A 13,005-nucleotide genomic window follows, 5' to 3' on the forward strand; every position below is an offset into this window, starting at 1 on the left:
CATTCTGAAATAAATGTCCCCATTGGTACATTCGATCTGCACTTTATACCTGGAAGAATAAAGAGTGTGTGGGAGGCAGTAAAAATGACTCAAATGTGGGTGGGAAGTCTCAAGGCTCTGCAAAGGGATGAGCCAGAACCAAGACAATATGAAATAACCGTACATGTGAGACAGCTAAAGCTGTAAGTAATGCTGCAGGTGCATGTATTGAACATTTCACATGACTGTTTCTTGGCATCTAGTGGGATGATAAATGAATCCAGCAAGGAGAAGATGAGGAGAAGGATTGATTCAAAACATTACACTACATTTACGCTGGTGTAAACCCCGTTGAAAACGGTTCATTTGCCCTGGCACACTGCTGAAGTGACTCAGTGGTGAGTCAGGTCCGCTGTGACTAAGAGAATTAGTAAGAGTTTTCCTCCACATAATTCTCTCTTTGTGTCCTGGCTCTCACACTTTTCTGTTCTCGGCACTGTTGTATAACATAAGCAATAGCTATTTTGCCAAATACCTCTGCCTTGATAATGTCGCCTGTCCCTTCATACCCAGTAGATGACATGACAGTTGTTTACTAACTTAACCAGTTCTTCTGTAAGGTATGCAAAACTCTAGCTTTGCTATAAATGTGAATGGAGATTTTATGTGGTTACACTTAAAGCTGGTAACTGAACACAGTCTTCTACTCCAAGCAGCAAAGGTTATCTGATTTTATGAATATCATCACTATTTTGAAAATACCCCATAGAATCCAGTTTGCAGAGCAAGTATAGTCCACATAACAAATATGCCACTATGTGGATGCAATGGCAGAGTTATGAGTGTGTGGCCATTGCAACACTTGATGGTACCGTGCTGTGCACCTTCTCCAAGGTACTCTTGAGATAAAGACAGAAGGACAAACATCTGGGCCCTAGATTTTTCACAGCCTTTAGCATTAAAGCCACATCGCACAACCTCATGTTCAAGCACTGGCCAAGAACGAGAGGGTTATATTACCAGGTGGGAATAAGCAAGAACAACCCCTGATTTCAGCCTAGTAGGTGGAATAACTTGATAGGAAGATTTTCTGGGCCAGTTTTGTGCTGTTAGGTCAGAGAGTTTTTCAATAATAACTAATCTGGTTCTGGGAGCAGGAACTAGAATCTTAGTTCAGCCAAAGTCAGAGAACTGCTTTTCCTTAAAGAAATTGTGAATTTGCCTCCATAAATCAGTGCAGTGTCTGGTTGGGCCATTTAAAGTTGAAATGCTGTATCTCGTTCAAAAACTTTATTAAATTTCATAAAGATAAATATCTGGAGTTCCTTTTTATACCTGTATTTCATTATCAGTTTCCTGTACATTTCCGCCACCTAAGAAAAAGAACAGTTCATTCACATAATAGTTTAATACCCCAGTAGAAACAGTCATTTGGGGAATGAATGAGGAAGTATAAACAGGATGAATTAAATATCGACTAAAGGAGTTCAGTGTTTTCCACCTTTTTTGATTTGCATACTCTGAAAAAATTTCCCAGTGAAGGTATGTACTCCTCAATGCTGAATTTAAAATGATAGATAATGAACTTCCCTTACCCAGTGTTAAGATGTTTTTCTCCCCAGATCTACTCATATGAATCCATGGACATAAGCTGAAAGTGGTAGGGAATTCATTTATCAAGGATTTATGTCTTGATTTTATGTTCTGTTTCAGTATAACGTACATCAAGCACATCTTGATTTATTTTGATGTCTTCTATTCAGTTATAAGTGCTTGGAGATGCATATGGATATCCGAGGTCCTGGTGGGCAGTCGGCTAAACCTGAGAGCAGTGTGCCCTGGCAGCGATGAAGGCCACCAGCATAGAGGGCAGTTTCAACAGGAACACAACCAGTAGATTGAAGATACACCCTTTTACTGAGCGGTTGGAAGACCACATGTAGGATTGTGCCCTCCCATACCAAAAGATGCTGATTAACTGAAACTAGTTCGGTGGAGGGCGACTATGATAGCTGAGGGGCTGGAGCACATCTCCTGTGAGAAGATGCTCAGGGAGCTCAGCTTGTCCAGTCTGGAGGACTGATAGCTTCGGGGGGACCTAATAGCAGCATTACCATACCTACAAGGAGGCCTTCAAGGGTGTGGAGACAAGCTCCTTACTGAGGTGCATGGTGGGAGAGCAGGAGACAACTATCATAAATTGAAAGAGGGGAAGTTCTGACTGGATAAAAAGAAGGAAAAAAAAAAAATCACTGTAAGGATAACTAAGCTCTGGAGCAGTCTGCCCAGAGCTTGTGCAGTCTCCATCATTGGACATTTTCTGGACATCACTGGAGATCTGACTGGACAAATACCTGAGCAGACTAGTCTGAATTGAACATCAACCCTGCTTCGAGCAGGAGGTTGGATTAGATGACCTCCTGAGGTCCTTTCCAACCTGAGTTATTCTATCATTCTGTGGTGCACTTGCACACTTCCTGACTTCAGACTGAATTATATTTCTACTATTATCTGTATTACAAAGTGCACCTGAAGAAATCTCAGTGCTCTTTAATGAATGAATGTGAATGTTCATATGAATGAAAAGTATTCAGGAAATAGAGACAAAGTATAGAAAAGAGAATAATTTATTGTCTAATTGAAGTTTTAAACTTCTGCCCATCACTACAGTACCTAAGTATTTTTCCCCTTCGCATCCCAAAACTCCCTTCCACTTAAACAGATAACAGCAGTCAAGTCATATGTCTTTCATAAGAGCTTTAGTCCTTCATTTCAGGGTGAGAAGCTGCCTGATGGAAAGGCTTGATTGTCGTTGGTTTTGTGCTTTATTCTGTTTCCCTTTGCTTGAACAGGTGGTTGTCTGGTGATGACCCAACTCTCCGACAAATTTGTTCCATGTGAAAAGCTTTTAACTAAGAATGCTTTATACCAGTCTTCTGTTGGCTTTGTTTCTGGGTCAGGCAACTGCACCGTGCCTTGGCATACCAGCAGGCTCAGTGTTTTGTAGGCTGACTTCCATTATCTTTGTTCAGGATAGGATACAGTTAGAACTTCATTTGGAGATTTTAGATTATGAGGATGGCAGGATTTGGACCTACCTCAAATAGATAACACTCAGTGGTAATAATGCACTATTACAGCAACCTAATATACTCTTAAAATGGAAAATATTCTTTGATATGATTGAATCACTGAAGCAGTCTAACCTTTTCTCAGTTCCACAAATTCTTTACTCCCAGCAGTAAAAGATGTCCATTACTACTGTGCATTTTGATAACGAGATAGATTTTTTAAATTTTTTAAATTTTTTTTCAGGAAGAAGTTTACTGAAAACTTTTCATTCTCAGGAAAGGAACTAAATAGTTACAAGTTTATTTAACACATGAAATTATTTTGTCTACTTTCTTTCTTCCCTCTAAATAGGAGAGGTATGGATTTGATGGGTGTACTGTTCGGTGGGTGAGGAATTGGTTGGATGGTCGCATCCAGAGGGTAGTGGTCAACAGCACAATGTCCAGATGGAGATCAGTGATGAGTGGTGTCCCTCAGGGGTCCCTATTGGGACCAGTAATGTTTAATATCTTCATCAGTGACACAGGCAGTGGGATCGAGTGCACCCTCAGCAAGTTTGCAGATTACACCAAGCTGAGTGATGCGGTTGACATGCCTGAGGGATGGGATGCCATCCAGAGGGACCTGGACAAGCTCGAGAAAGTGGGCCCATGTGAACCTCATGAGGTTCAACTAGGCCAAGGTCTTGCACCTGGGTTGGGGCAACAGCCAGTATCAGTACAGGCTGAGGAATGAAGGGATTGAGAGCAGCCCTACAGGGAAGGACTTGGGGTACTGGTGGATGAAAAGCTGGACATGAGCCACAATGTGCGCTCGCAGCCCAGAAGGCCAACCGTGTCCTGGGCTGCATCAAAAGAAGCGTGGCCAGCAGGTCGAGGGAGGTGATTCTGCCCCTCTACTCTGCTCTCGTGAGACCCCACCTGCAGTACTGCGTCCAGCTCTGGAGCCCTCAGCACAGGAAAGACACAGACCCATTGGAGCGGGTCCAGAGGAGGGCCACAAAAATGATCAGGCGATGGAACACCTCTCCTATGAAGAAAGGCTGAGAGAGTTGGGGTTGTTCAGCCTGGAGAAGAGAAGGCTCCAGGGAGACTTTTCAGTAAAAGGGGCTTATAAGAAAGATAGGGACAAACTTTTTAGTAGGGCCTGTTGTGATAGGACAAGGGGTAATGGTTTTAAACTAAAAGAGGGTAGATTCAGACTAGATATAAGGAAGAAATTTTTTACGATGAGTGTGGTGAAACACAGGAACAGGTTGCGCAGAGAGGTAGTAGATGCCCCATCCCTGCGAACATTCAAGGTCAGGCTGGACGGGGCTCTGAGCGGCCTGATCTAGTTGAAGATGTCCCTGCTCATTGCAGGGGGGTTTGGACTAGATGACCTTTAAAGGTCCCTTCCAACCCAAATTATCCTATGATTTACTAGCTACTTTACTAAGTGAGTAATGCGGTGAGATAGGATGTACTGGTGAGAGAATCATCAGAAATCTTGAGTCTTCTTTCCAGGACTCAGGTCATGCTTTGAGCTCTAGGCTGCTCTGGTTCAGTCGCTCATGTGTCAATCCATTAGCAGTTGTTGCTCATTGGCTGCAGTAAAAAATTACATCAATTACGCTCCTAGCAACGGCATGAGAGGCCAGACAAGCAATGTCACTGTGATAGAGTTACAATTATTTTACATACCATCTTTTATATATTCTATCACTTCATCGGTTATTGCAGCCATAGCCAGAGAATGAGCAGAGGTTTTCACTGAGCTGTCTGCAATAATGTAGTATATTTTTCCTGACTGATGACAGCTAATTTAAAACCCAACCTTAACTAGATAAGGTTATTCTTTCCGGTATGAATTACTCCAGTTTTGCTAGCGTGGCATGCTTCCCAGGCCTGGTGTTCATACTGCTCTGCAGACTTTAGGATAATACCCGTTACTGTCTTCAAATTGTGCTTTAAATTATATGATTCACATTTGTCGCATCAGGTTCGTTCTTCTTTTATCTAGTTCAAGTGCTGAAGTTATGAGAAATGAGAAAAGGTGGTTGTGTGTACTTTGTTGCAGAGCTTTCTTGTCCTGTTTTAAGTGAAGCATGGGTTTACTTGTCAATGGGCTGTGGGACATGCAGCAACAGTGCAGTGCCCCTGATGCTTAGGGCAGGGAATGCAGGGAGGTCCTCGGCTCCGCTCGGAGAACGTTCCTCACGTTGACCCAGCCCAGAAGGCTCTGCCTGCTGTGCAGAGGAGATTTACCATTCAAAGTGGTCCCTCATACCTAATTCATAATACTTTGTCTCAAAGCGTTAAGGACTGTTTTGACTCTACCTTTAAATTACATACCAAGGCTTTGACTTCCACAATCATGTGGAAAGCTGGTGTAGTCACTTGAAGAGAAATTAAACTGTTGGTAGTGTGCTCTGTTCCTAAGGACATGCTTTGCTATTCAGGTTTGAGGAAATCTCAGTTGAGAATTAATCTTTAAATTTATCTTCATAATAATAATATCTTCAGGTCTGGATGCCTGGGCACAAAGACCTGGTGGGGTCTTGAAGCAAATGTAGGATATTGAGAAGGTTTCTTACAATCTACCACTTGAACCGTAAGAGATCTCTCAGAGATGAATGTCACTTCTTCTGTGCTCTGTGTCTGTTGATATTTTACTAAACACTGAGACAACAATCTGTCAAACTAAGTTTTCAAACTGTGCAAAGAAGAAGTAACCATATGGTTAAGAATTTGTTTGCTGCATTGAACTCCCTCACATCAATATAACCAAGAAAAGAAAAAATAATGAGGCCATCATTACAACTGAACTGAAAACACAAAACAGTTGCTGCCCTAAGCTTGTAAAATTTCTGGGTTCTGCTGGAACCGATTGTTCATCTATGAGATGAGGCCTCTGAAACAGTCTAAAGAGAGAGGAGGAAGGGGCACTGATGAAAGTCTCCTTGGCACGTACGCAAGTGGGGTTATAGTTCGCGTTCAGACCCAACACACCCAGGTCTGAATATAATTTATGGTATCTAGTCAGGCTAACTGTATAAACATATGAGGGAATATTATTAGTTAATTCCTGCGTGAAGTCCCTAGCCTCAGATTCACCTATCACCTCTCCTTCAGAAAGATGGTGTAATCTGTTTTAAATACTTACAGTGATGAAGAGTCTGCCGTGCCTCATCTTCTGTGCTTTGGTTAGAATAGGGACATCATAAAAAAATTTTTAAAAGGGGGAACAAAGAAGACTGTCAGCACTTAGAGTTATATGAAGAGTTTGAGTATGTCCCATTTTAATTCAGAGGTAATTATGCAAAATCCATTGGAGTTATGCTGGTGTGAGCATCAACAAAAGGATCACTAGACCTTTTCCCCCTGATTTTTCTGTTACAATTGTATCTAAGTTATAAAAAGAGGTCTCTTTGTGCCATGCTACAGCTAGTTGATATTACTTACTCTACAGAGTGAATTAAAATGATGTATTTGGTTGTGCTGTTAAATTTAGGAAAATAGATTTTATTCTGTGATGCATCCAGGTTATCTGAGAATGTGTTCTGACAGTTTATTTTGGCAAAGGAGTAATTTAATTCCCCTGGAGAGTGTTAGCCTGGGAATTGTATCAGCTGTGCTAAATCAATTGAATTATTGAGGCTATGCATTGCATTAGCAATGCTTGTGCAGTACAAATCTTCCAAGGGAAATTCTATTTCTTTTCAGCTTGATATTCCAAATTTAAGTTTATCTCATGATTGTTAGATAACCTTCTGTGCTTAAACACCTGCACACAGTCAAGCAATTTTAAACCTGAGGTTTAAACCCAGTACTGATACTTCATGGTCTGATACTTTAAGGTGTCAACACAGGTAGTAGTGACCATCTTCCATGTCTAAAGTTGCAGAAATCATCCAATCATCTAGAAATCATCTGCACAAATGACACCATAAAAAGAAGAGTGAACTGGAACAAAACTGTTTTCAAAATGGCAATTCTGATGTGATACGTTGCTCTTCCTTATTGCTGATTTAAAATACAGCAATAGGTTTTCAGGGGTGAACCAAGTTAACACTGATGAAGTAAAACCAGAGATTCTTTAACCTAAATTTATCACACTCCTGTATTTGATATTGTGAATGGCACAATAGCCCCCAGACACAGATTATGTTCTTTAGTATAAATACCTCTGAAGGCTTCGACATTCAGTCAAGGAAAAAGAATAAGACAAGTCATCCCTGTAGTAACAGTGTTACATTTCTAGAGTAATAGAAGGGGGATTTACAGTGCAGTGCTGTGAGACCACATTTACATGCCGAAGACAGCGGGGCAATACTTGATAGAAATTTCTTAAAGGTACACTCAATGCTCTTTCAACCTTTTCCAGATAAACAGGTTATGAGACGTTCTACGTGGACCAAAATTTGCTTATTTTTAACCCCAGGAGAACTTCTACTGAAGTCAGATTTAGCTTAGTTTTAAGTTAAGCTTAGTTTAACTTAGCTTTAGAGTTACTTGGTCTCCTCGGTTTTGTTCGTAATGGAAGTGGCATTGACCTTAAGCCACTTAAACCATGGGCCATTCTGTCTATCACAGAAGAGTGTAGGGCCAAAGAGGAGGAAGGAGGTACCAAGATTTGGCTTTCAGTTCTGTAGGGGTTTTGAAGAGTGAGGAGTGCTGGGAGCATGTGCAAGAGCTGGCTTTGGGCTGTTGAAATCTGTTTTGTGAGTGTCATCTGAAAGATGGGGTAGGGGTGCAGTTTGGAGGGGCTGTCCGGCATCGTTCACGCAGAAAGCACAACTCCCTGAATGCTATTTTTGTCACTAGCTCAAGCCAACATTGCCTTGTGGTGCTGCTGTCCTTGCCTGTGGGAACTAGAGCTAACAAGTTTGCCCACAGTTGGCCATAGAATTGAATTTTGGCCAAGCTACCAAAATTGAGTCCTGCATACATCCCGTGATCCAAGAATCTTGGCTTTTTTTTCTGATAGTCATTTGAGGTTAACTTCACCCTTGTCTCTTTTACACATTGACATAGACAAGCCCTTGCTCCTTTTAGCAGGTAGATGTCTCCTCTTGAAAAACACACTGAGGTCAATGGTGAAACAGTTTAAATTAATGGAGTTATAAGGTAATTGGAAATTTAAATTTATGAAAATTGATGAGTTACCAAGCTGTTCTGAGCAAATTTAGGGCTCAGTCCTATTCTCATTCCAATCAATGAAAATGGTGGTATTAAATTACAAGGATTAATCTCAGAACAATTGGCAAAGCTCCTGGCTTGCCTACATGAGGGATTTAGTGCACAGTACCCAAAAGGGGCAGCTCTGAACTTACAGTCCTATAGGCACACCACACACATTCCTCATGGAAACCCTTTAGTACCCGTTACCTGCAAGCCACTTTCAAAGCAGATACAAACATTCCTTGAACAAGATGGTTCTTGCTGTGCATTAAGAGTATATGTTCAGTGGGATCATGAAGAACATACACTGAATTGCAAATGCATGCTCAAGGTTATGACCTCCAACTTCCTTCTGCAGGTGAGTCCTAAGCTACCTTGCACTTGGTGCACAGCATAGTTGTCTACAGGGAAAATGTGTTCGCTGTATAGATTTGTTTCCATTCTGTAAATTCAGAGACTTAACTATTGCACGTTAACTTTTTTTTGTGTAGGCAAGACCATAATTACATTTTCAATCATGAATTGTCTATAATCAAAAATAAGCATTGTGGTTGTAGGAGATTGTTGAGCTAATTGGCATTAACTAATTTATTCTAATTAGTCATGTTCTAGAGGATGAAAGAAAAACTCCTCATAGCGAAGCTGCTAAATTGATCAGTATACTTAATCATCTGTACCTTTTTTCCCAAACAGGCAGGAGAAAAACATTATCACCCAACGTGCGCACGATGCGTCAGGTGCAGTCAGATGTTTGCAGAAGGAGAAGAAATGTATCTTCAAGGTAAAAACAAACAAAGAAACAAACAAACAAAACTCCAAACCCAAACCAGTTGCACTTGGCAGCATGGCCCTCTTGCCGTACCTGCTAGCATGGCTGAGCTGTTTTGCACATATTCTCACTTCATAACTACCAAAGAAAATGAAGAATGCAATGTGTAGGCTAAAGAAAAGCAAAACCAAACCCTTGTTGCTTCTTACTCACTATTACTTCTCTCTCAAATCCAACAGCAAGTGTGAATCACAGAAAGGGTGATTGGTAGCAGTTATTTCCTGCAGATGGACGTACTTGACAGTGAAGATTATAAAATTTTCCATTTAATAAAAAAATGTGAATTTTTCTGCAGTGATAAATAGTCCAGATGAAAGTTTACACACATATGGGACAGCAGGTTCCTAAGTCCAGTTGTGTACCCATTGCCCACTTGGTTACGAGGAGAAAATCCAAAGGTCCTTACCTGAATTCCCCTCAGTCAGACCTAACTGCCCTCAGAGGGTGGAGAAGAGGACGCCATGGAGCTGAAGCCCTTACCAGACAATATGCCTATACTTTATGCAGCCATAAGCTTGCGTTGCTTAGGAGAAAGCTATGCAGGGAGAAGTTCAGTCTTTCTTGTCAGGGAATTTCAGTGGTAATAGAGAACAACTTGCATAATAGTATATTCAATGGAAAAAAAAAGTTATTTAACATAGATATGAGCTAAAATCTGTATTTCATATGTAGCAACTTTTAGCTGTACTAAACTAATCCAAGAAAACAATGTCTACACAGTTAAATACAGGGTCAGACACCAGAGAAAATGAAGGCTTTTGCCTATGTCTTTGACTGGCAGTACCTTTTCAAAGGAAAACAGAAAAGTGAAGCTCAGTAGGATGTGGGAACTGCAAGGCTGGTATATTATCCTAAAATCACATGCTTGCCCAGATCTGTATTACAACTTTGCAATTGTCCAAAGTTTTCTAGAAGCATACTTTGAAATCATTCATTAAGCTGGAAAAGTTAGACTTTATTTAAAACACAACAGTGGTCTCAGTAAGATCTAATTATAATTTAGTACGTTATTTAAAATGACAATTTTATTGTCACTTTGGTTTGCAACAAGAACTAGCTCATTAAAGGACATAATGATCCTTGTCTGTGCTCATGGATTCTCCCTCAGGAGACAGAAAATGCTGTGGTTCTTCCAATTGCAAACTAGCTTAGCAGTACTAAAGTCCCCTGGGAAATAAATGCTTTAAAAAAAAAAATCAAACTACAGATTTGTTTCTAGATTTCAAACCCTCTGAAACTGGGTTGCAAGTGAATCTTCTTTTTTAGTTCAGTTTGTTATAAGGGTGGTATTTGTTAGGTTTTGTGCTGATTTCTAGTTCAAATAATTGCAAAGTATGCTCAGGTCCTGCTAATTTGGACCCGTCTTACTCACTTCATTTTCTGATGCATGAAACTTTCATACCAGCTTACAATCATATACTTTTTCTCTTCACATAAAGAGCAGTTTCCATTAGAAACTGGTGTTAACTTCATGAAAGCTCTGTGATTAGGTATTTGGACTGCCTGACCTGATGCGTTAGATAATAAAAAATGTCAGAGCCCAGGGTTTTATAACTTGTTCTTCTTCCTCTTAATAAAATACTGTAAAGTTCCTTTAGGTGATGCATGTTCCTTAGCAGAAATTGAGTCACCAGTGGTCATCCAGCAGATGACTTTTGGGTGAAAGGACTCTTTTTTCTTCTGTGTGAAAAAGTTTCCAGCCAGTTTTGCTTGACCACAGATAGGAGTAATTAAAAAAAAGTTGATCTAAATACTTCTTAAAACCATTGGGTAGATTTACATCAACTTATGCAGCAGTTGGGACAAACACTTTCAGTGGGCAAGCTCAGACCCACTCATAATTGGAAGATAAATTAGCACTGAATGTAAAGGTGCTATAAAGATGTTTCTTAGTAGTTCAGTCCCAAAAAAGTGCAGTAACTTAGTAAACATAATTTATCCAGTCTGTACTTACAGATAGTCTTTTACTGGTTGAGTCTGTGTTCATCTGGGTTATTTTTGTGAAATAAATTCCAATGATCTCCATCTGTCTTCTGGGAAATAGACTTTCTGTTTCTATCTTGTTTCCAAGATCCACTGGTTAGAAAACTATCAAACTGCTGTGAAAACAAAGCATTTCCAATAAATCTTCTTGGTGCTCTCCACCCAGTATAAACATTAAATATTTGTAACACAAAAGTTCTCAACTTCCCATTTAGTCAGGCAGAAGTTGCAGTGCACTCACGTTATTCAACTGTGCAGAGCTTTAGCTTGCGGCTCCTCTGAGCTCAGACTGACATAAACATAAACGTTCCTTTTAACTCTTAAAATTTACAAAGAATTCTTTTATTTTATATAGTTACATGCATTCCACTTCCATTGAACACTGAATATTGAACATTGTGTTCAACTTTTTAAAAGGTTTTTTCTTTGCTTTGTGACTGATGCAAAACTACTAAGTTTCTTTCTCACACTTATGGTTACTTGTATCTCTGGAGTTCATAATTCTCTCTTCAATACTTACATGCAGTAGAGAGTTGGTTCATTCTGTATTTCCTGCTTCTCTAGGATGGATATTCCCCTCAATTTATGCAGTTCTTTAGTATTTGACTTATGAGAGACAAACATATAGGAAGTGCAAGATCAGTACAGTGAATAATTCAGAAAGAAAGACTGGATTTTCAGCTAGTGTTAAATGCCACAATGCTATTCCATCCCATCACAGTGTGCTACTTAGTATGACCGGGGTCAGACTATTACGAGAGTATGTATAATAAGAGTACATGAAATTCTGACTATGTACAAGGAAAACAAAATTTGCAATGAGAGTGGAACAGGTTGCCCAGAGATGCTGTGGGATCTCCTCCCTCGGAGATATGCAGAACCCAACTGGACACAGCCCTGAGCCGCCTGCTGTAATGGGACCTGCTCTGAGCAGGAGGCTGGGCTGGAGGAGCTCCAGAGATCCCATATCACACTTCTTAGGACTCAAGTTTTGATGCTGATCTCACGTATTGAAGTCCATGTAGACATCTGAGGTGCACCTAGTCTTTAATATGTGTGCGATCAGGCTCGCTGATACTGAGAAGTTATCAGTTTTAGCTTTGAAAGTATCCATGAAACAGTGACTGCAGTGGAATCAGTCAGTGTGCTGTGTCTTATAAAACCTCATAGGAAGGTTTAATAAGGTTCTTATTTTAAACCTTTTAAGGTTCTTATTGGAGAACTGAATTAAGCAGAACTTTAAATTTACTTTCCAGGTACATCTATTTGGCATCCGGTTTGTAGACAGGCTGCAAAGGCTGAAGAAAAAAACAAGGTAAAAATACCTTATTTTTACCCAGTGTTATTCCATTGTCATATTATTCTCTATCCCTTTTTTTGCAGCAGGCATGGAGGGAAGGATTTGGAATTTTTTCACTACTGTAATTTTAAATTTTAAATGACAGAAATCTAGTAGGTTAATGTAATGTAATAACGTACTATAAATATTCTGCTTATACTTAGTGATTAAAGCTACAACTTCAGGAGAATGCTGACCTAAGAGTTATATGTATAAGCTGAATAAGGAAAAATGTGAAAATATGAGTAAGAAAAAAAAAGTTAATTTTTAACTTCTGTCTGATTATGATGGGATCAGTGCATGACCTCTTCTCTTTTTATGTGGCTCTGCACTTAAAAGATCAGAGGACTTTCACTGTATTTGTTTTTAAAAAAAAAATTCTCCTTGGAATTTCTTTTTTATTATTTGTTTGTAAAATGTTGGCAAGCCAGCCCCAACTTAATTTAATCTCTGGGTTTAAGTACCTCCTTAAGTTGGATGATTTGTGCATCTGTCTGTGTGCAAGAGGAAAAGGGGGGAGTTCTGGCAACTTTAATAATTACAAGGTTAGCAGATGAATAAGCTGCCCCTAGGAGATGAAGAATTAATCTGTAGCTGGGGAAATGATCTCTCTGAAGTGGTGGGACTGAGATGCAACTATC

At 39.9% G+C, this 13,005-nt stretch overlaps 1 protein-coding gene across 1 annotated transcript in view; it reads left to right on the forward strand.

The window, feature by feature from the left end:
• Positions 1 to 8,960: 8,960 nt before the first annotated feature.
• The window catches only part of ABLIM2 (actin binding LIM protein family member 2), a 57,908-nt gene continuing 53,863 nt past the window's right edge, over positions 8,961 to 13,005 (forward strand). Inside the window, exons 1-2 of the mRNA XM_072861804.1 lie at positions 8,961 to 8,994; positions 12,282 to 12,340. Coding sequence (XP_072717905.1) covers positions 8,961 to 8,994; positions 12,282 to 12,340 — 93 coding nt within the window. The remainder of the gene's footprint in view (positions 8,995 to 12,281; positions 12,341 to 13,005) is intronic.

The sequence above is a fragment of the Ciconia boyciana genome, chromosome 5 (assembly GCF_034638445.1).
Source record: "Ciconia boyciana chromosome 5, ASM3463844v1, whole genome shotgun sequence".
Taxonomy (NCBI): Eukaryota; Metazoa; Chordata; class Aves; order Ciconiiformes; family Ciconiidae; genus Ciconia; species Ciconia boyciana.